The 22,198-nt window shown below is 43.2% G+C and overlaps 1 protein-coding gene across 1 annotated transcript in view; it reads left to right on the forward strand.

Annotated features, from left to right (window-relative positions):
• NOL10 (nucleolar protein 10) overlaps positions 1-22,198 on the forward strand; it is an 86,359-nt gene that overhangs the window by 39,882 nt on the left and 24,279 nt on the right. The window contains exon 14 of the mRNA XM_032353319.1: positions 20,634-20,760. Coding sequence (XP_032209210.1) covers positions 20,634-20,760 — 127 coding nt within the window. The remainder of the gene's footprint in view (positions 1-20,633; positions 20,761-22,198) is intronic.

Genomic DNA, 22,198 nt, shown 5'->3' on the forward strand with positions numbered 1-22,198 from the left:
TTGGTGAGACCTCCAAAACTGAGATAATTGTAGAAAATGGTTAAATCATGACTCTCACATCAATATCAAGTAAATGTGCTAAAATTATTTACCTTAGATTGAGAGTGGGAGTGGGGGTGGGAGGGGCACAGAGGGAGAGAATCTCAAGCGGGCTCCGTGTCCGGCACAGAGCCTGACGTGGGCCTGGATCTCACGACCCTGACATCATAACCTGAACCGAAATCGGGAGTTGGATGCTTAACCAACTGAGCCACCCAGGCGCCCCGAACGTGTTAAGATTTTTATTTAGCCCGTTAATTAAGTGAGGGAACCAGACACAGCTATACCAGATCAAAGGGGAAGTCTAAGAAGGCACACATTTACATGCAGTAAAGTTATGTTGAATTGGGCGTGTGCAGATGGCACAAATCAGCCTTTTCAAAGGTCTGGAGGGTTATTTGTGCAGGACAGAATTCTCGTGTGTGTTGGTAGACAGTATTTTGCTTTGCTACCCGTCGCCGACATTTAGAGCTGTAAAATAAATTCCATAGATCAGAATCCGAATCTCAAAGGGTGTGCTCTAGATCAAGGGTTTGGCAAACTAAACACCACCACCTGTTTTTATAAATAGTTGTATTAGAACATAGCATACCCATTCATGTCTGCATTGTCCTTGGCAGCTTGTGACTAAAATGGCAGAGTTGAGTAGTTGCCATGGAGACCCGATGCCCCCAGAACCTGGAATGTGTACTGGCCCTTTAAGAAAAAGTTGGCCAACCTCTGCCCTGAACCATGCATAGTTTTCCATGGTTTTCCCTACACTTACTTATGTACTTAAAAAGTTACACATTTCCTCATCACGGTATAAGTAATACAAAAATAAAACACATAAATATTAAACATGGATTTGGGATCATGTTTTGGCTTTCACTGTTAAACCTCTAGCACCAGAAGCGAGGCATTCAAGTAATACAGGTGTGGAAAAATTAATAAAACAAGTACGTGTGAGAGGGTTGACGGTGATTTGGAGAATCTTAAGTAACGACTGTCAGCCTCCATGATGGCTGGTTGGCAGTGTTAATTTTTAGCTATTATACCAAGTTAGAGTTTTGCATTTGCCTTTTCCTGCTACCACTACTGAATCACAGGAGTGGAGAATGGGGCTCGTAAGGGCCGGAGTGTGATTTTTATACGGTAGGATAAGGATCAGTTCTTCGCCCTGACGATACATTCTAATCAGCCAGATCAGAACATCTTGGAGTGATGCAATCTCTGTATTTGGGAGGTGCTGACAGATTTATAAGAGTAATACCTTGTCCAGAAGATTTAATAGCGATGCTGGTAAGAGGATAAACTCTTTCCTAGAAGAATGCAAAAGGAAAATACGGAAGTACAGGCATTTAGCTTTTGTTGGACCCTTTTTGAAACTTGTGCAAAAGTCGGCTTTTCTTCCAGGTAATGCAGACTTGATTTGTTTTAAAAAATGGAAAAGAACTCCTTCATTTTTCTCCTTGTGCTGGAAGTGCTGTGTGTGCTCCTGAGGTGCGGGCTCGAATCTAGACCGTGAGTCGTCCAGGGGATCCAGTGCGATCCCGAGCCGGTACTGAGAGGCCTCTAGCGTCTGCTCATCTGGTATTTGGAGATTCCCAGATGGGAGATCTCTCTGAATGGCCCTGAGTACGCTAGTGTCCATGTTCACTCCTAAAAGTGACAAGACACATTTTCTGCTGGAGTGCTCGTTTAGGCAGAAGGCTGTTAGGGGGACAAAAGTTATTTTGTTACAAATCCCTGTTGCTTAACGCCAGTAGCAGTATATTCTCTTGGTTTAGGGAGGCAGTGCCTGATACAAAGAAAACTGTCCCCCTGGGGAATTTGCCAGCATACAAAGGATATACAAGACCACATGAACTGGTGTGCTGTAGGGGCATGGGGGAGCCTTTTGAAGCACACAGCCATAGAGAAGGAAGGGAACTTAAAGGTCAGCTCGTCCAACTCCTTCATTTAGAGCTCAGGAATTAAGTTATTTATTCAAAGTCAGATGACAAGCTGGTGGGCAGAGCCGGATCTAGAATGCATTTCTTCAGTCCACGTTGCAGAGCGGAAACATCTGAGATTTGGTCATTAGTCTAACCTGAGTTTAAAAACCAGCTTTTTCACTTACAAATTTTGAGACCTTGAGTGGGTGAGTGGGTCACTTACCCTGCCTGAGCCTTGGTTTCTTGAACTGTGGGACAGGAGTGCTGTTGTCAGGCAGTTGTGGGGAACAGATGTATTTATTTGATCATGTATCGTGGTGCCAGGCACATTGGGGATGGTCAGCTGGTTATGACTCTTACGCTTCCTTATGGTAGCAAAATTCAGGGAGGCCGGGGGCAGAGAATATTAGGCATTACGTGGCCATGGGCCTTTATGTAGCTTTTGGAAGGAATGTGCTTTGAGCAAAACAGATATTCTGAAAAGTTTGTGGTAAAGTCATAAGTATGAACTAAGTTAAGAAAATGATTTGGGAAATAGGACTTGGTATTGTTTGATCTGTAACAGAGCATATAAAGTGCAGGTTGAGAAGGAGCAGTCGAATGCCATTCATTTTGCGATTAATTATTGAAACAGAAAGCAGTGATGAAATTTGGTTGCTAAAATAAGAAATCTGATTTTTAAAACTTTTTAAAAATCTGATTTTAAAATGCATTTAAAAATGCATTTCCCTCCATTGTACCATCAGAGCCTGCTCTTTTAGAGAAAATGGCAAATAAAGAGAAGCAGGAGAAAACTCCAGCCTCTCTCCACCACCCAAAGACAAACGCATTAATATTTTGCTGTTCTTTTTTTCCATTGTTTTAATCTGAAACATTGCTATGTGGTTTCATACCTTGCTTTTTCCCCAGTTAATTAGTATTTCCCAGGGTCATTATAGACTCTTGGAGATTAGTTAAAAAGTGGGTTTTGTGTATGAACAGAAAGGTAACATATAGCTGAGGCACCTGGATGGCTCAGTCAGTTGAGTGTGTGGCTGTGGTTTTGGCTCAGCTCTGATCTCAAGGTTGTGGGAACGAACCCCATGTTGGCGTCTGTGTTCAGCGGGGCGTCTGCTTGTCCCTCTTCCTCTGCCTGTGCATGCGCATATGCTCCCCCCAATAAATAAATAAAATCTTTTTAAAAAGACTAATATATAGCTATTTAAAAAAATTTTTAAATATCAGAAAAAAGATGGAAAAAAATCACAGAGATATTTTTGCTAATATTTTGTTAAATTTTCTTTGCATTTGGGAATAGCTTAGTGGCCATTGACTAAATTTATGGCACAATCCCGTAATAAGTTCACGTAGCTTACATAAATATAAGTAGAAGTCCTTCAGGGCGCTGGGGGCTAGTGGGATGGAGCACACGGTGGCTGTTATGTGGTGGCCCTTCCACGTGGTGGGCCCGTGTCTTGGACTGAACTGGGTGGGAGAGAGCCTTTCTCAACTAGGAGAATTCGGTCCTAATTCCAAAGTGTCCACTGTACATGATTGGTTATCTTCTCTCCTCTGCGTGGAGGAAGTTATTAGATATGTGTCATTCTGAGAGACTAGAGACAGTAGTCCATTAGTTTTTGTGTTATATAATTGAGACGAGGAACACCACTAGAAAAAGGCTGCTTGGATCTGTTATTTTCTTCCAAAGCTGTTTCCCCTTGTATCTCTCATAGCATCACCACACCGAGTGTGATCCTGACCATTTAAGAGGTGGGTTTTTTGTTTTGTTTTGTTTTTTTGTGACAAGGCCACTAGATGCAAGTCCCCCAGTGTATCTGCCCTGTTCCAACATCGAGGGAAATGTACTCTTTCACCTCCTGAAGGCTATCCCAAAGGGATTTTTTTTTTTAAGATTTTATTTATTTATTTGACAGAGAGAAATCACAAGTAGATGGAGAGGCAGGCAGAGAGAGAGAGAGAGGGAAGCAGGCTCCCTGCTGAGCAGAGAACCCGATGCGGGACTCGATCCCAGGACCCTGAGATCATGACCTGAGCCGAAGGCAGCGGCTTAACCCACTGAGCCACCCAGGCGCCCCCCAAAGGGATTTTCAAATTTAATTTTGGTGAAGCTCCATTTCGTCTTACCTGCTTGACTTTAGAGCCTGATCTCTATGTAAGAGGTTAAATCCATGAAATTGAACTTCAGGAGCATTACATGGAATGGATGGAGTAGGAAACAGGAAAAGATTTTAAAAACACAGTTAGCAAGTTCAGAATGGGCAGGAGGGCTTAACCGCAGCTTCTGTGAAAAAAAGATCTGGGAGTTCTCTCACTGTAAATCAAAGGCGTTAAGTGTCTGGTAGAATGTTGGCCGTGACGCTGCCTGTGCATGGGGTAGAGAACAAGGTGATCCAGTGAAGGGGTGATCGGAATGTGGGAACGGTCACTGAGAAATAATTTATAGGCTGAGGGTCGGAGCAAGCTCAGAAGAGAGTTCAGGAGTTGTGCTGTCATGCACATCTAGAGAAGGCATGTTTTAAGGGTGTAGGGAAAGAGTTAGATTATGCAGGAAAGGCACCTGCATGAGGCAGAGGACATGGTGGGGTGTTGGGCTGACTACAGGGGACAGTGCTGGGACTGAGAGTCTAGGAGAAGCTGTTGGAATACGGGGGCGATGGGGAGGATGGAACTTTCAGAGCTTCTGCAAGGAAGAAAAAGAAGAAACACAATTCACTGTAAACTGAGTTCAGTTTTCAGACCAAAGTTACATCTTTTTCAGATGTCTTGATTTGTAATAGTGCAAGTGGGACATATGCTTAATTTTGTTCTCTAAGAAAAACGTTTTAGAGATAAAGCTAATAAGCCTGTAAGATCTAGAAGGATAAGGTATCTTATAAAAAGTAAAAGACTTAATTTTATGGAGAAAAAAAATGTGAGGCACTTAGTGGAACAGTTAGATCCAAAGCCTGTGTATTTTCTGATGAACAAAAGGAAAGGGATGCAGAGCAGATGCCCTTTGTGTGTGTGTGTGTGTGTGTGTGTGTGTTTCCTTTCCAACCGAAGTTCACAGCAAACCTGTTGTAACTGAATTTTATTTTATGCATGAAATTGTTTTGTAATGCGTGGGATGCTGTTTGTAATCTGTCTTACATATTCATCACTGTGAAATGGGAAGTGAAGGCGGAAGTCAGGTAGCTAATAAGCTAATAAGTGTTCTGTCCCTATATGGACAAGTTGTTTGTGTCTTTACCAAGGGGAGATGTGGGCTTCCTATTTTAATCTGAACACTTTCAGGCAGCAACACGGTATGTGAGGCATTTTCCCGGCAGTGGAAATCCTGCCCGTTTCCATTTCTGACGACAACTTACTGGTCATATAAGAACAGCAGACCTACAGAACGCATTCCCCTGCGACACTCAGGACGCAACTTTCTGAGCATCCTGTCACAGTTTCAGAAGTTAATTTCCCTTCTGGCTAGATCAGATGCATGTCATTTTTGTGTGGAAATGTTTGATGCACATGTGACATGTGCTTTATTATGTTAATACATCAGATGGTGTTTGGTTTTTGCTTAAACGGTTACCTGTCTGGCATGCCTATTTTCTTGAAAATAAATGACAGCTTCCTCTTCAGGTGCTAGTTGCTCTGAATCAGATAGTGACCAGAAGACTTGTGTCCCAGCTGTCTGGCTGTTAGGTCATCTTGGTGTTTACCGGTTTGATGTCTTTACAAAGTGGACAAAATGGAGTTGGAAGTAAATTGAATTACTCCCGTGTCCTGTTGCTGTGGTCACGGAGGTGGTGGTGGTAGGAGAGAGTGGCCACAGCCAGGGCTGGTTTTAGCTTCTGAATATGCCTGACCGCTCAAATCACGGGGCAGTTTCTTTCGTTAGTTTGCTCATGACCTACTCGTCTGTTCTCCTTACAAACAGAAAGTAGGTTATACACACAGGCAAGAATTTGGAGCTACATTCGTTCAAAAGGCTTGACGTATACAAAACAATAGAAAAGTTCTGGGACTCACACAGTCTTTGCTTTGACTTGGTGTTCTCAAATCCCAAGAAAGTTTATCTGTCTTCTGATGCCGTGTTCTTGGGGGTGAGCTCTGCAAGGGCAGGACTGTTGTCTGTGTATTTTTTTTTATCTTTTAATTTTTTTAGATTTTATATATTTGACAGAGAGAGAGAGCACAAGCAGGGGGAGCGGCTGGCAGAGCAGTTAGATAGGCAGAGGAGAGCAGGCTTCCCCACTGAGCAGGGAGCCCAGTGCGGGACTCGATCCCAGGACCCTGGGATCATGACCTGAGCCGAAGGCAGACACTTAACCGACGGAGCCCCCCAGGCGTCCCATGTTGTGCGTTTCCTTTATGTTGTGGTATGTGCTGGTTCCCAGGCTCTCACAGAACACATGCGGACACGAAGGAGTAGGTAGTACTGATACTTCGTTTTGAAAATTTCATTATGGCAAAATCTCAATTATGCATAAAAGAGGAGAGAGCTAGAGTGAACCCGCATCTACTTATCTCTTTGCTTCCGTATTTTCAGTTGTGGGGGGAAGCGGAGGTAGGATCGGTTTGTGTTTCCAGCACTTTAAATTGCTCCAGAAGGTGGTGGTTAGAAACGGTTACATGGAAATGAGTTTTTGACCTTCACCGTGCCTCTTATCTTTAGGCTGTGTATCGACCTGCTTGAAGAATAGAACATTATTCTCAGTTGGAAACAAATCACGTGTAAACAGTGGTGAGGCTTATTGAAAGAAAGGCTGGAGCCTTGTCTCTGTGTTTCTTGTGTATCTGCATGTGGTTGTATCATTCATTCATAACTGACTTGACTTTTTAGAACAGTGTTAAGTTCACAGCCAAATTGAGTGGAAAGTACAGAGAGTTCCCACTCACACCGTACACACACTCACACACAGTGCGCTCATCCATTGTCAGCGTCCTGTACCAGACTGCTGCGTTCGTTACGGTGGGTAAGCCCGCCCTGATGCGTCATTTTTATCCAAAGTTGTTTGGGTTTGCTTTTGTGTTTTCCATTCTGTGGGTTTTGACACGTGTCTAATGACATATACCCACTATTACGTTATCATACAGAATAGTTTCGCTGCCCAAAAAGTCCTCCTGTATTCCAGGCTGAAGCTCCAGAGTTTTAGCTCGTACGTACGGCAGAAAGAGCTTCAAGACAGCGTGACCTTTCTAGTACTGAAGTTAGCATCCACCCCTGTTCCACAGCTCTTACCTTTGCGAGTGGTACTTCTGCCCTTCGGTTCCCCTGCCTCCCTTAGTCTCTGCTCCCAAGGATCCCCAAGCTCTGAGGATGTCCCGACTTCGTATCGCTTATGTATGTCTCCTCCTTCACCACCCACTGCCACAGGCTTTGATGGAGCCCTTGTGACTTTTCCTACTTAATCACAAGCTGTCCCAGTCTTTGTTTCCAAAGCCACTCCCCCCCCACACCCCGCGCCTTTTAAAATATTTTATTTATTTATTTGCCAGAGAGAGAGATCACAAGTAGGCAGAGAGGCAGGCAGAGAGTGAGAGGGAAACAGGCTCCCTGCTGAGCAGAGAGCCCGATGCGATGCAGGGCTGGATCCCAGGACCTTGAGATCGTGACCTGCCGAAGGCAGAAGCTTAACCCACTGAGCCACCCAGGTGCCCCAAGCCACTCCCTTTTAAAAGCTGAATAATCTGATACACAAATGACTGATCCCATTCCCTTGAATAAAACCCTTTAAAGGCATGCCGCTGTACTTAAAATCAAAAGCAAAGACTTTAGCGTGTTCTGAAAGGGTTAGATTTAAGCCCCAGTACCTCCCTGGTTTCTCTGTCTCTTGCCCCTAGGAAACCTAAGCTCTTCGCAGTTCTCTGCGCTAGAAGGAGCTCCCTGATGCCATCCACCTTCCTTCTTTCCTTCTGCCTTTACACTGACTAAATCCTACAAGTCCTTCAGAATTCAGCTCCGACACCAGGACGGCCTCTGAGCCTCCCGCCTCTACAAAAGTGACTTCTCTGTGTGCTCCTCCAAGGTCCTGTACGCACGTCTCGTAGCACCTGTGCTGTCTGTTCCTTTATGTAACAGTAAGCTCAGAAGCAACCATGCCCTTGTCTGAAAATGTCTTTGATCCCTCAGGCTTTAAGGCAGGCACATGAAAAATGCCTACTGAGTATTTGTTTAATAACACAGTCCCCCCAAAATACTCAGACTAAAACCCAGCCCACGGAGACTGTGTAGTCAAGCCCACAAAGACAATAAACATGGGGTGCCGTTTTACCTCTCCTCTCTCCCCCTACCAAACCTCATGGCTTTCCTTTCATTTTGAGTCTAAAGATTTCATTATGTATAGGGCTTTTCTTAAAAAGTTCTCTCCTTTTTGCACATAGCTAGGTTGTATATGAAGTTTTTAGAAATCTGTCCTGACTTCAGTAAAAAAAGATTCGTGCTGTACACGCGCTGCTTCCCTCCCACCGCAGCCCAGATCTCGAGAGGACGTTTAACATTGTCGTGTGTGTGGGACTCCCGTTTATCATCTCAGTAAGAAGTACACGTTCTTAAACTCCAAAATAAACTTTCCACCTAGGGCGGTAGAAAGTTACGTACATACTCGGTGCTTGGTCACATGCTGCTCCGTTACGAGTCCGTACCGGGTTCTCTCACTCTCCCTTGCCCTGCCGGTATCATGTTCTCCTTCGGCTTTTTTTGAGGGATATATGGGAAATCTCATTTTGCTTAAAGTGGAAATGTCCTCTTCAGGATTTCCTAGTTCCATGTGTGGCACTCTGTAGATAAACAGTAACTGCTAAGCGGTGGCAAAATATTTTTTTGATCCTCTTGGAATAACAGTGTTGAGGTGTATAACCTTGAGGAAAAGCGCACATGATTTTAAAACATTTACTCTTCCTTTGTTTCTGCCAAGTTTCCATCCCTGGCTATTTTTAAATATTAACAAGCCGTTCGTTTTTACACAGACTCCAGAATTAAGAATTGGAAAGTGTAAGAATGTGCTGAGAAATTAAAAATAAATTCTTTTGCCTGCAAGGAAGTGGGATGGAACCAGGAAGCTACTGATGTGGTAACCAGGATAACACATGTCAGCCGTCTGTGTGACCCTTGGCAGGACTCGAGTGACAAAACAAGGTCTGGGAGAGTGCTCCTGACCAGGTGTGGGACCCGAAAGATAAATACATTCTCATATGGTGAAGTTGGCCTCGTGCCGTCAGCACCCATGGGGCATGTGTGTGCACGTGTGTGTGCAGACGGAGCCGTCAGGGCTGAGCATTCTTAGCGTGGTGAGGAAGTTAGGAGAGGAGGTGGAAGTGCAGGACATTGACGCCGACATTGACACGGCTTGCTTGCCCTCACTGTTGCCGCAGACTCTGGACGTGAGCTCCAGGAAGCCGACCTAGGATTTCCAGCGTAGCATGGCTGTAAACATAAAATGGTGACATGGGTGCAAGGCCGGGCTGTCCTGGGACAGGTGCAGGGGCGGGGGGTTGGGGGAAGCGGGGGAGGCGGACGGTGCTAAAACAAGCAGATGCTCCTATTTAACTAGCAGTGGACTTGGAAGAAGTCAGGGACCAGATTAAGATATTTTTTCCTTTCTCTTGAGAATTTCGGGCATCATTTATCATTTCATTAGAAGGAGAAATAAGTGTAAAGCTTTTCATTCTACCTTAAATTGGAATCGCTTAGATTAGATATAATGCAGTTTTGGGTTTTTTTGTTTTGTTCTGTTTTTCTTGAAGATTTTATCTATTTATTTGACGCAGAGTGAAATCACAAGTAGGCAGAGAGGCAGGCAGAGAGGGGGGAAGCAGGCTCCTTGCTGAGCAGAGAGCCCGATGCAGGGCTGGATCCCAGGATCCTGAGATCATGACCCGAGCCGAAGGCAGAGGCTTAACCCAGTGAGCCACCCAGGCACCCCAATGCAGTTTTGAATGCTTAAGAGAGAAATTTAAGATATTTGTCTTCTGAAAAATAAGGAATTTCATGCTTTGGAATAAAATGTTTGCTGTTTTCAATTGCAGTGGTTCATTTGAGTGAAATTCTGTTCTTAAATTTAGCAGAACTATTTGGTTTTCACTAAGCTTACATGTTCTAAATGCTGCCAAGCTCAAAGTCTGTACACCTCCAGGGGATATATGTGTCTGGTTTTTTTGTTTGTTTGTTTTTTGTTTTTTTTTTTTAAAGATTTTATTTATTTATTTGACGGAGAGAGAGAGATCACAAGTAGGCAGAGAGGCAGGCAGAGAGTGAGAGGGAAGCAGGTTCCCTTCTGAGCAGAGAGCCCGATGCGGGGCTCGATCCCAGGACCCTGAGATCATGACCTGAGCCGAAGGCAGAGGCTTAACCCACTGAGCCACCCAGGCGCCCCATGTGTCTGGTTTTTAAAAACTCCTCGCTCTGGTGTCCCAGAAGCTTTCTTGATATTCTGGCATCTCAAATCAATACAAAACATTTTTAAAAAGACAAGGAGTGGAATGCTTTTGTACGTTTTTTCATTTGGTAAAATCAGGAGACAGGATAGTCTGTCTGTAAGCAAGGTCTTTTTGCCAACGTTTGCCAAAGGATAATTTTATGGTACCAGCTCCTTGTGAAAAGAACTGAAGCGTGTCCCTTCTTCAGTTTTACTCGTCTCTCCAATTTAGTTCTGTATGTGTGGTAGGGACGAGGGTGAGGGAGTGTGGCAAGTATTCCTTGCATCTTCCTGGTCTCTCCTTCTGAAACCCAGTGTACCCTTGTTGGCTCCTGGAATATGGTCCCCAAATCCTTATTGGGCCCTCTTTCCTGGAAACTCATGTTATACCCCAAAGCCAAAAAACAAAGAAGTGGTGTAAAAATACATGAAAACAAATACTGTAGGCACACGACATTACAAATATTAAACATACAAAGCCAAATGCTTGATGCAGAAACAGCATGAAGAGTTGTTTGGGGGCTCCTGGGTGGCCCATTCGGAAGCGTCTGACACTTGATTTTGGCTCAGGTCATGATCTCACAGTTGTGAGGGCAAGTCCCATGCTGGGCTCCGTGCTCTGGGTGTGGAGCCTGCTTGAGATTCTCTCTCTTTCCCTCTGCCCTTCTCCACCCCCTCCTCTTTCTGTCTCTTAAAAAAAAAAATTGGTTTGGCACACATCACCTATGCATTCTTGTTAGAAATGTTTAACTGGATCTAATTCTGAGAAACAGCCTGTAAGATGTCAAGACCTCTGCACATCAGCCGGCCTGAGCACGGGAAGAATAAACATCCTGAATGGCAGGGGAACTCTTCTAGATTAAAGGGAACTAAAGAGGCATAGTAACTTAATGCAGTGTGTGATCCTTCTTTAGATTTTTAAAATAACAGCTTTTTCGAGATACAAACTTAAAACCCTTCTAAAGTATACGATTCAATAGTTTTTAGTGTATTCAGAGTTTTGTGTAGTAAACACCACTACCTAATTCCACTTTTTATCACACCAAAAGGAAGCCCCATACCAGTCACTCCCCAGCCTCCCAGTTCCCCACCCACAGTGGCAGCCACTAACTTACTTCTGTTTCTCTGGATTTGCCCGTTCTGGAAATTTCACAAAAATGGAGTCGTATAATATATGGCTTTTTGTGTTTGACTTTTTTACTTAATAATGTTTCAAGGTTCGTCCATGTTATGTTATGAATTGGTACTTCATTCTTTTCTGTCGCTGAATGACATTCCCTTGTACGATTGGACCAGATCTTGTTACTTCATTCCTCAGTGGATGTATGGTGGAGTCGCTTTCGCTTTGGAGATGAATACTGCTGCTAGTATAAATGACGCTGCTCTAAACCTTGTGGACATGTGTTTTCGATTCTCTGGGGGATGTTCGAAAGGGTGTGTACACATATACACACACACTTAGGATTAGAATTTCTGGATCATATGACAACTCTATGCTTAACTCTTTGAAGAAGCGCCAAGCCGGTCTCCACTGCAGCTGCCCTAGTGTACGTTCCCACCAGCAACAGCTGAGGGTTCCAGTTTCTCTACATTCTCAGCAGTACCCGTCGATTTCCATTTTTCTGAGCATAGCTGATCAGGTGACTGTGATGCGACACCTTGTCTTGGTTGCGATTAGCATTTCCTAGTGGCTCATGACGTGGAACGTCTTTTCATATACTGGCTGGCCATTTCTACCTCTTTGGGGAGATTCGTCAAATCCTTTGCCAAGTTTTAAATTACGGTACTTACCTTCTGTTGTTGAGTTGTAAGACTTCTTTATAAATTCTTTCTTTTTTATTGTTTTCCTTTCTGGAATGTAAGCTTTTTAAAGGTGGGCATTCTTGTTTGTTTTATTCACTGCTGTATCCATGGCCGACAGGATCTCTGTGTTGAACAAGCGAGTGGTGGTCTTTGGCCGTCTGTTCATGCTTAAGAGTGAGGCACTAAGACACCAGCTGGAAGGGCTCTGTGCGTGCGCGGTAGTTTTCATCTGACTGCTCATGGGGGATTCTCTGAGATCAGCATCTTCCTTTCGGGGGATCTTTCATTTCCTGCAAAGAAGACACCCCCCCGCCCCTGCTCCTTATGGAAACACTGGGGTTTTGGGCTGGCCAGAGTGAAGGACAGCAACATGTCCGTGGCTTTGGGTGTTTCGGAAGATGAGAAAAGGAAGGGGTTGTGGGGCGTGGGGTCCCGCCTCTGGACGTGCAGACCGCCATTCAGTGAGCTGATGTCAGCCCCACAGTGCAAGTCCCCTGTGACAGGTGTTCTCTCTCTTGGCCTGATCACTTTCTCCGGAGAGTTATCCTCTGGTCTCCTCAGCGGTGGTGGGAACTTAGGTGTACATCGTCTCTGTCACTTCCCCTCCATTCAGGCCTGGTTTCCCAGATGAACAGAGCCTGGAAGTTGTGGGTCTTAGGGGCTCCAGGGAAGAACCCGCCCTCCTTTTTTTTGTCACCTACCTCTGCAGGCCCCTGATGTGCCCCGTGTTAAATCCCGCAAATGCCGGCCGCATTTTCTTCTTTTGTTCTTTTTGTCCTTGAACGTTAATACCTTTTTATATTGGTGGACTGTGTATTTTGAGTAGGCTTAGGAGGGTGAGGAGATAAAAGCATATAGTTAGTGTGCCATGATTAACTGAAATCGGTGTGCTTGTTACTGTCTGTTTTAATTTTGTGTTTAGATGTTTGCTTGCAGGGTCCTGTCTCCCCAGCCCTGGAGTACAGGCATTCCATCTTGCGCTTATCTGTGCTCACAGAGCCTTGTGCGGTTTGATTGGCTCATGGTGAGACAGTGACTTGAGCATTTTTTCTGCTTATCATTTCATTTCAGTGTCTAAACTGCTTTTTCAAAAACCAAATCAAAATTGAAATCATGGCCGATAGTAATGTCTCTCCTTTTTGAAATAAACCTTTTAAAATGTTGAAATTAAATTGCTCCCTTGCTAATCTGATTTTTAGGAATGAGAGAACAAAGCGCTCAGAGTACCTTTAAATGACTCACAATTACTCACGCAAATGCATGTGAACTTGGGTGTGCAATTAGGCAGCTCATCATGTTGCAGATGCAATTACACGCCCAAGTGCAGGGCCACTCCCTCGGCTCACCCAGCTGCCTCTCTTGTTCCGGGCCGGGCCGTGATCGGTTCTTATTAAGCCCCAGCTGTCAGAATTTGAAGGTACATGCTGGTGCTCGTGGTGCCTTTCAGCCAATAAGGGAGGAAAAGTTTGAAAGGAAATTCTCCTTTGGGTATATGTATGGTGCAGCTGGTCTTAGTTGGCAGAATCCCATTCAGCCACTAGAGATACAGACTATGTAGTGAGAAAAATTAATAATCGTAACAGTGGTCAGTGGTGTTGACAGTATAACATACTTCCATTATCTCTGATCTGCAATTCTGAAATCCAGAAAGCCCTGACATTTTTTTAGTAATTCATTGGTGGGAAAACCTGACTTGACTTGCTTCATTGAGACTCAAACCTGCCCCGTAATGATGAAGCTCTTTTCAGGCTTTATTTATCCCAAATCACTGGTGCGAATATGTGTAGGATTTTGCTGCAGAGATAGTAACATGTTTGAATGTGGACCGCTGGAGATTTTATATAATATATGGTGTGCATACTCTATTACCTTTATAAAAATGCATTAAAAAATCTGAATTTCAAGTTCTTTCTGGGCCCAGTAGTTTCTGATAAAGCGTTATGGCCCCATACTAAAAATAACAGATTTTTGGTTAGATGTGACTTAAAATTCTTCAGGAGCATGAAACTCCCTCCCTACCTCTTAGGGTCTGGTTTGCTATTGCGATGATCACTTTTGCTGCTCTTGATGCTGTTTTTATTACTGCTCGAGTTCCAGAAATAGATATTTATACCTACTTTAGAATGTCCGGAAACAGTTTTGCAACAGGATAATATATAATATACTTGGTTGCTAGATAATAAAATTATTATATATTCACAGTTTCCATCGTTGCTTATAAGTGTGGTTCTTATCTCTTTGGTGTTGTCATTATAACGTCAGTATAAATTGAGTTTCAGGGATTAAAAGGGTATGATAATTCTTCTAACCAAGCATTATCTATAGAATTAATAATGAGTAAAATATATATTAATTTTGCTAGCATTAAATTCTAAATATTTAGTATGGCAATGAAGTTTTACCGAATATAGAATGATAACCTCTTTGAATTTTTCAAGGCCTAATGCAGATGTCTTCTTACAGGCTGTTTTGGCTGCCTGGCACCATTTTAGAGTCTCTCTGCTATGACACCAATCACATTGATATTGTAGTTCCTTGTTTTCCAAACTTGTTTTACATATTTTAGACATTTGGCACCAGCTTTTGATAAATGCTCGGTTAACTTTTTGAATGAATGAATGAAGCTGAGGAAGTTAGGAATCATCTAGTCCATTCCCAGAAGTATCGTTATATCTGAAGCTCTTTTCCTGTTGGGTTTCATTTTGCTATTTGTTTTTATAAAGTGGGACATAATAAGCCTGGAACTCAGTAAATACTTGATGACTGAAAATTGAATTAATCTCTGCCTCCTGACATTTGTTGGAGCTAGTTTTAGTCCCTGAACTTAACGGAATATACTTAAGTCATTTTCACATGCGATGATATGCTCGCTTATACTGTGATGGTTCTTTCTCCAGTGATCATTAAAAGATACCCTACTTCAGGGGCACCTGGGTGGCTCAGTGGGTTGGGCCGCTGCCTTCGGCTCGGGTCATGATCTCAGGGTCCTGGGATCGAGTCCCGCATCGGGCTCTCTGCTCAGCAGGGAGCCTGCTTCCCTCTCTCTCTCTCTGCCTGCCTCTCTGTCTACTGTGATCTCTCTCTGTCAAGTAAATAAATAAAATCTTTAAAAAAAAAAAAAAAAGATACCCTACTTCACACTACGCGGCAGTGCATTCTGAAAATTTTATAAGTGAATATTTTTAAAAGTCAGAGTACTTGGATACTTTATATACTTCTGTGTGTGCTAGTATCAGTTGAGGTTTCCCAGCTTATAAGCCCATTTTTCCTTCAGAGTTATTTACTGATAGAGTTCTACCAAATGGAGTAATTAAGAATTTTCTTCATTGCTCAAGTTTTTTTAAGTGATTAAAAATTGAAGATAATAATTTCAGGGAAATACAGATCAAAACTAAAATGAGATAGTACCTCACACCTGTCAGAATGGCTAAAATTAACAACACCGAGGACAGCAGGTGTTGGCAGGGATGTGGAGAAAGGGGAGCTCTCTTACGTGTCGGTGCGAATGCAAGCTGGTGCAGCCATTCTGGAGAACAGTATGGAGGTGCCTCAAAAAATTAAAAAATAGAGCTACCCTAGGACCCAGCAATCAAACTTACCCATAGGATGCAGAGATACTGATTTGGAGGGACTCATGCACTCTGATGCTTATAGCAGCGTTGTCCACAATAGTCAGTTACGGAAAGAGCTCAAATGTCCACGGACTGGGGCGCCTGGATGGCTCAATGGGTTAAGCCTCTGCCTTTGGCTCGGGTCATGATCTTAGGGTCCTGGGATCGAGCCCCCACATGAGGCTCTCTGCTCAGCAGGGAGCCTGCTTCCCAGTCTCTCTCTGCCTGCTGCTCTGCCTACTTGTGATCTCTCTCCCTCTGTTAAGTAATTAAATAAAATCTTAAAAAAAAAAAAAAGTCCATGGACTGATGAATGGATAAAGAAGGTGTGGTGTACATATGTTTACATGGAATATTATTACTTAGGCATCAAAAAGAATGAATCTTGTCATTTGGGACAGCATAGATGACTAGAGTGTATTATGGGAAGCAAAATGTCAGTCACAAAGACAATACCATAGGATTTCATATGTGGAATTTAAGAAACAAAACAGGTGAACATGGGGCAGGGGAAAGAGAGAGGCAAACCAAGAAACAGACTCTCAACTATAGAGAACATAGGATGGTTACAGGCGGGGGAGGTGGACTAGACGGGTGTCGGGGGTTAACGAGTGAGGGCCCTTGTGGTGAGCACAGGGGGTATCTGGAAGTGCTGAATTGCCATATTGTGAACATGAAACTAATAGTACACTTTATGTTAAGTAACTGGAATTTAAATAAGAAGTTGAAATAAAAAAGATCATTTTAAATTTAATCGCTGTTTTATGTAATTGGTTATTTTCTTATACTAATGGTAGGAAGATGATGAAATTATTTGGCTGTGTTCAGTAGCATTATAAGTAATGGAAGAAATGATGAGACTTGTACCAATTCAGTGGTTTGGTTCTTTGTCTCTAATAATAGGAATAATATGCCGTTGTTGCTGTTTTATCTGTTAGAAACCATCCCTCCAGTAAATCTTGTCTTTCTCTCTGCCCCAGCCCAGCTCCGGCTGCAGCACGGTGGCTTCCCGTAGAGGGTGGGGCGGCTCCTCTCTTCTGTGGGCTCCGGAAGGGTTTTAACTTCGTCCTCTCCTCTCCCCACTCTGTCATTCCTGTCCACGGCCGCCATACAGAGAACTTTGGGTCTTACAATTAAGGCTGTATAAGTAACATCTTAAAGGCAGTTTGTAACTGGAGAGGCAGGTGAGCTCAGGCACACAGCATGTATTTTCATGTACTTTAAAATCGGTTCTTCTGCTCAGATGGCTTAGACAAGCAGATACTTGGCTGCAGCGGAGCCCTTCCCCGGGCACCGGGATAAAGATTCTTTCCCATCTGGGAGGACACGTACTTCCGTCTAGATTGGGTGGTGTGATGGTCATTAAAGTTGCCAAGGGGCCCACAGCGTCCCCTCGTAGCTGTTGGTTGAATTAGTTTCCAGTTCGCTGCTGTGCTGACCTGTAACTTCAGGAAATTCTTATAACTTAAAAGTAGAAGTTCATTAATAGATAATAGAAGTTTAAAACAGAACAATCTCCACTAATTTTCTGAAACAAACAAACAAACAAAAAAACCTGTTAAGGTACATAAAAAAATGCAGCTAAAGGAACAATACTCACTTGTGGCTGAGGTATAGAATATACCAATATAATGACAGTACAGAAAACCTCAAAGCTTTTGATACAATAATAGTATTCCAGTGGTTAGAGAAAAGATGTTTTCTTCAAGTTGCAAAACCTGAAATTTAGGAAGTAAATTAACATATTTTTAAGGACTAATCCAAGGCTTAACATATTTTATGAGGACAACAAGGACTTTTTACACATTAATACTGTGGTCATTATAGAGCTGTGCGTGGGGTTATGCCCTCCTTGTTGGTTAAACCCACCACTGCTTTTGCCACCTAATGGTAGACCTTTGAGGAAAGCTGGAATGTAGATAAACCTGCAGTTTAATGCCAGCTAAATCAGTAGTTTCAACTCTGTTATGGTTGTTCTGATGTTTCTTTTTTTTTTTTTCCCCCCTCCGGAAGAGGAACTACGGAAATGTGATTAATAAAATCAGCCCACTAGATTTCATTTTGTTTTTGATGGAAATATTTCCTCCTGTAAAATTTAATGGCCGTGAATGTGACTGTAGAGTTTATTTACCATAACCAGACCTGTCCCCTGAGAGGCGGTTTAAAACAATTCCATTAGAATCCAGTTAGCTAATCAAGGTAAATGTTGTGGAACATTCTAAAAAAGGACTTTTGTGAAAATCAGTTCAGATCTGGCCAGATATTTTGATATTCCTGCTCTTTACTCCCCAAGGAAAGTCAGTAAACATAGTATAATCTTATTACTGTCTTTCAGGCCAGTGGTTTATCACTGCTTGAAGGTTTTTTTTTTTTTCAAGATTTTATTTATTTATTTGACAGAGAGACACAGAGAGAGAGGGAACACAAGCAGGGGGGAGCAGGTGAGGGAGAAGCAGGCTTACCATCGAGCAGGGAGCCCGATGTGGGCCTCGATCCCAGGACCCTGGGATCATGATGTGACTGAAGGCAGCCGCTTAGTGACTGAGCCACCCAGGCATCCTGCTTGAAGGTTTTTAAAAGTAAAACTCCCGAGGCACCTGGGTGGCTCAGTGGGTTAAGGCCTCTGCCTTCCCGCTCAGGTCATGATCCTGGAGTCCTAGGATTGAGCCCCGCATCAGGCTCTCTGCTCCGCCCCCGCCCCCCACCGGCTGCTTCTCTGCCAACTTGTGATCTCTGTCAAATAAATAAATAAAATCTTTTTTAAAAAAATAAAAGTGAAACTGCCTTATTATGAGGTCTTTTGATTGCAGTTGCCACCTTGCCTAGGAGGCAAAATGGTCTTTCACCAAAAAGTGTTATATCTATTAGTTTTATGGAGAGTTATTTGAGTGTTTTTATCTGAATAAGAAAAATAAACAATTTAAAGAGTACTTTTGCCAAACAGGATCCCTTAAGTCTTCGTACTGTGCGGCATGGAATGCCCGAAAGCAGGCGTACAGTCCGTACCCCCACAGGTATTCGGGAAAGGTGTATTGAACACACTCGGCCGGCAGGCAGTGTTCTGGGTCCTAGAGACGCAGCATTTAGAACAGCTAGGGTTCCTGCCCTCGCACGAGGACAGCGTCTTGGATACTACATTCCAGAAAGGTGAGCACTGTGTGCTTCCATTCTGTCTAGAAGAGGAGAAGGTTGCTGCCCCAGGTCCTGCACCACGGGCTTTGCGTTTTGCTTTATGACCGATGGGGAGCAGATATGTCATGATTCCAAGTGCCCGAGCCGTCGCTCAGAAGGAACCCTGTGATTTTCCCCGCCGGCTCAAGGGTTCACTCCATCCCTGAGACCCTGCGTATGTGCTTTTCGATGTCCCTGCCGTTGGTTCCTGGCCTCGCCCGTCTTCCTCGTGGACTCGCTGCAGTCTCCGTCTCTTGCTGGAGCAACTGCGTGAGTGTGCGCCTGTGCCCCCTACATTTCCTGTCCCCGTGAGATTTTAAACTCCTTCAGGGAGGTCATGGCCAGTGACTCTGGTTCCGTGCAGTGCTTTAGCTGTAGTAGCATTATTATTAGCATTCGTTGACATCAAGCTGCTTGCCTAAAATGGCTTAAAATCACAGCAGCTTCTTTAGAAAGCATTCTACGTTGAATTTTGTTTAATGCCTTACATTTCTTTAAAGTTAATCTTTCACAGTTAGAGCCAAACCACTTGGTGCATTAAAACCTTTACTTAAAAAAAAAATTGCATAGGTGATGCACGTATGAAACTTCTTGCTAGGACTCCTTTTTGCTCATTAGCATGGTTTTGAGACCATGAGAGCCATAGCCTTTGCGGTCCGGGGGATCACCCTTGCTCATCAGGCTCAGTAATACTGCCCAGGTATGGCCGCCTCTGACATCTTCCTGTTTCTGATTGGAGATGGCGTCAGGTGCTGTTTTTCATTGTCACAACACTCTTCCTCCTACCTTTCCCAGAAAGTTTAAGCTCAACTTAAAAATTTCCATTATGATTTTTGTTTTTCTCCTGTTTCATTGATTACCATCACAATAGACGGGGAGGTAGTCATGGGACTTTCCATTTTGTCAGAGCCCAGGGTTGTTCCTTGTGAAAGCCTGCGTTCACTGAGGCTGCCCCATGGCCTGCCCACCGAGCCACGCTGCTTCCTTGGGGATAAGCTTTGACCTCGGTGGGTGAGGCATTGTGCTGGGGAGAGATGTGTATCAACAGCAAAAAAGTCAAAAGCAGTCACGGTATTTTATGGAAGTAGTTGGATTACAGAATGAACTATTCCTGTTTCATTAATTATAAATTCTCAGCTTTTATTTCTCACTAACTTGTGGGCCCTGGCAGACCTTTTAGGTCAAGTCGGAAGGATTCTTTACAGAACTTTAATTTGTAATGAATTCAGTGAAGTGGACCACACAAGAACAAATATAATTATCAAGTAATTAGTTGAAAACCCCCCAAGAAGAAGGTAATTCTCATTTTAGACTTCTGTTTGTCACAAATGGCAAACTTTAAAAAGTCTTTTATACCAAAAAGGCTTTTGTAGATTTTAGTAATCTTTTGGATAAAAGAGGTGATAGATTAAATGGATGTTATTTTAAGTATCTGAATTATTTGTATTTTGATAGTGCTAATGTAAGAATATTCATTACTATCTTTGCATCCCAGAGATTTTTCCTTTACAGGCCTAAATTTTCCCTACTCTATTTTCTTCCATGATAAACTTGTTGATTATGCATATTAGAGTTATTTTTCAATACTTCTGATAGGAATAAGGATTTTAAAATTACAGTTAAGAAAATCTGGTGTAAAATAACTAACTCTTAGTTACGTGGTGAGAATGTGCATGTGCTGACCTTTCGATCAACACCGATAGGTTCTGGGTCCTGCGCCCAGGTGGTGTTCGTTCCTGGATAACCTGACAGAAGAGTTAGAAGAGAATCCTGAAAGCACGGTGTACGACGATTACAAATTTGTCACCAAGAAAGACCTTGAAAATTTAGGTAAAAAAAATTATAAAATTTTTTTAAAAATTATTCATGGGGTGAGTTTTGAATGTTAGAGGAAGAGTCACATTTATGTGATTTTCCAAATCTTCTCTTTCTGCCAAATCAGATATTAAACTTGCTATGTATATTGTCAAGTTTGTAATCTCTGCTTAGAGAAAAGGTCCAGATAAATTCAACCTGCTGAAGCTTTTCTGTGTCTTAAGTGAGGAATAATTTTCTTTAGCATACTAGCTATGTATAGAAAAAAATGTCAAGAAGGCAGTAATTTTCTTTAAGTACTGTTTGCATATAAGGTTTTGCAAAAATCTCAGAGACTGCACATAAATGGTTTCCAGCTCCCTTTTAAGTTTGCTGGTAGAAGACCCCGTCTAAACCTGAGGAACCCAGCTGAACCCTCAGATGTGTAGAACCTTATAGTTAACTTTAGTTTAAGGTCACAGACCAAGAAATGCCTTTTACCAGCCCCCAACATCGTGGGACTTATCATGTGCGAGGTAGTACTCTGCCGGTTTACATACAGCTCTTAATGCTCCCCACTCCATGGAGTGGATATGGTTATGGTGCCATTTTATAGATAAGGAAACTGAGGCACTAGAAGGTGAGACCAGCTAGCCAGAGGCTTCAGTCCTGAACACGAGGGTTGGGGTTTACACCTAGAGCGCATGCACTCCGCCTCAGGCACACCGCCCCGTGGGAAGCATGCAGTGTCTCAGGTGACCGGTGCTGCTTCGCGGGCTGGGGAGGGGAGATTTTGCTGATCTAATTCTGTCATTGGAGAAAGACTGCACAGGAAATGATGAAGAGTGAGAGTGGGCAAACCCTGACGATCCCTTCTGTGCAAGGAGGCAGCTTAGTTGTCTGTGGGACAGATATATGTATGGCAGCAATTAAATGTTAAAAGAAAATAGAATCCTGTCCTAATTAAACTGAGAGGTTTTTAAACTTTATTTCGTAACACAGTTAATCCAGGCAGAATTCATTTTTTACCACTTACCACCGAAACAGCTCTTTACATTTGAATGTTTAAAGGCGAAAGACTTGTAGTCAGCCTTTTAAAAATGAAGGCAGGATGAGTTACGGTCAAGTGGGATCTTCCTACTGATACACCTTCCTGAAGATCTCCAGGGTAACTTTTACACTGTGCTGTGTCACACTCACCTCCATTCTTAAATCGGAGGGAAAAAGTCATTGCTAGTTTGCAAGGTCTTTAAGAATGCTGGGTTTAGTTCATTTGGGGTGCTTGTTTAGTCTCTTTTACTTTTTGGGTGAGGAAGGTGGTTATAATGCATGGTATTTCCCAAAACACGTTTCGTGGAATGTTACTCGTTCTGGAATGCTGGACGGTACGCACCGTGGCTAACAGCACGGGCATCAGAGGGAGACTGACGGGCGCGCCCCACATCTCCTTCGTGTCTGCCTGACAGGGCCAGGT

Source organism: Mustela erminea, chromosome 7 (assembly GCF_009829155.1).
Source record: "Mustela erminea isolate mMusErm1 chromosome 7, mMusErm1.Pri, whole genome shotgun sequence".
In the NCBI taxonomy this organism is placed as follows: Eukaryota; Metazoa; Chordata; class Mammalia; order Carnivora; family Mustelidae; genus Mustela; species Mustela erminea.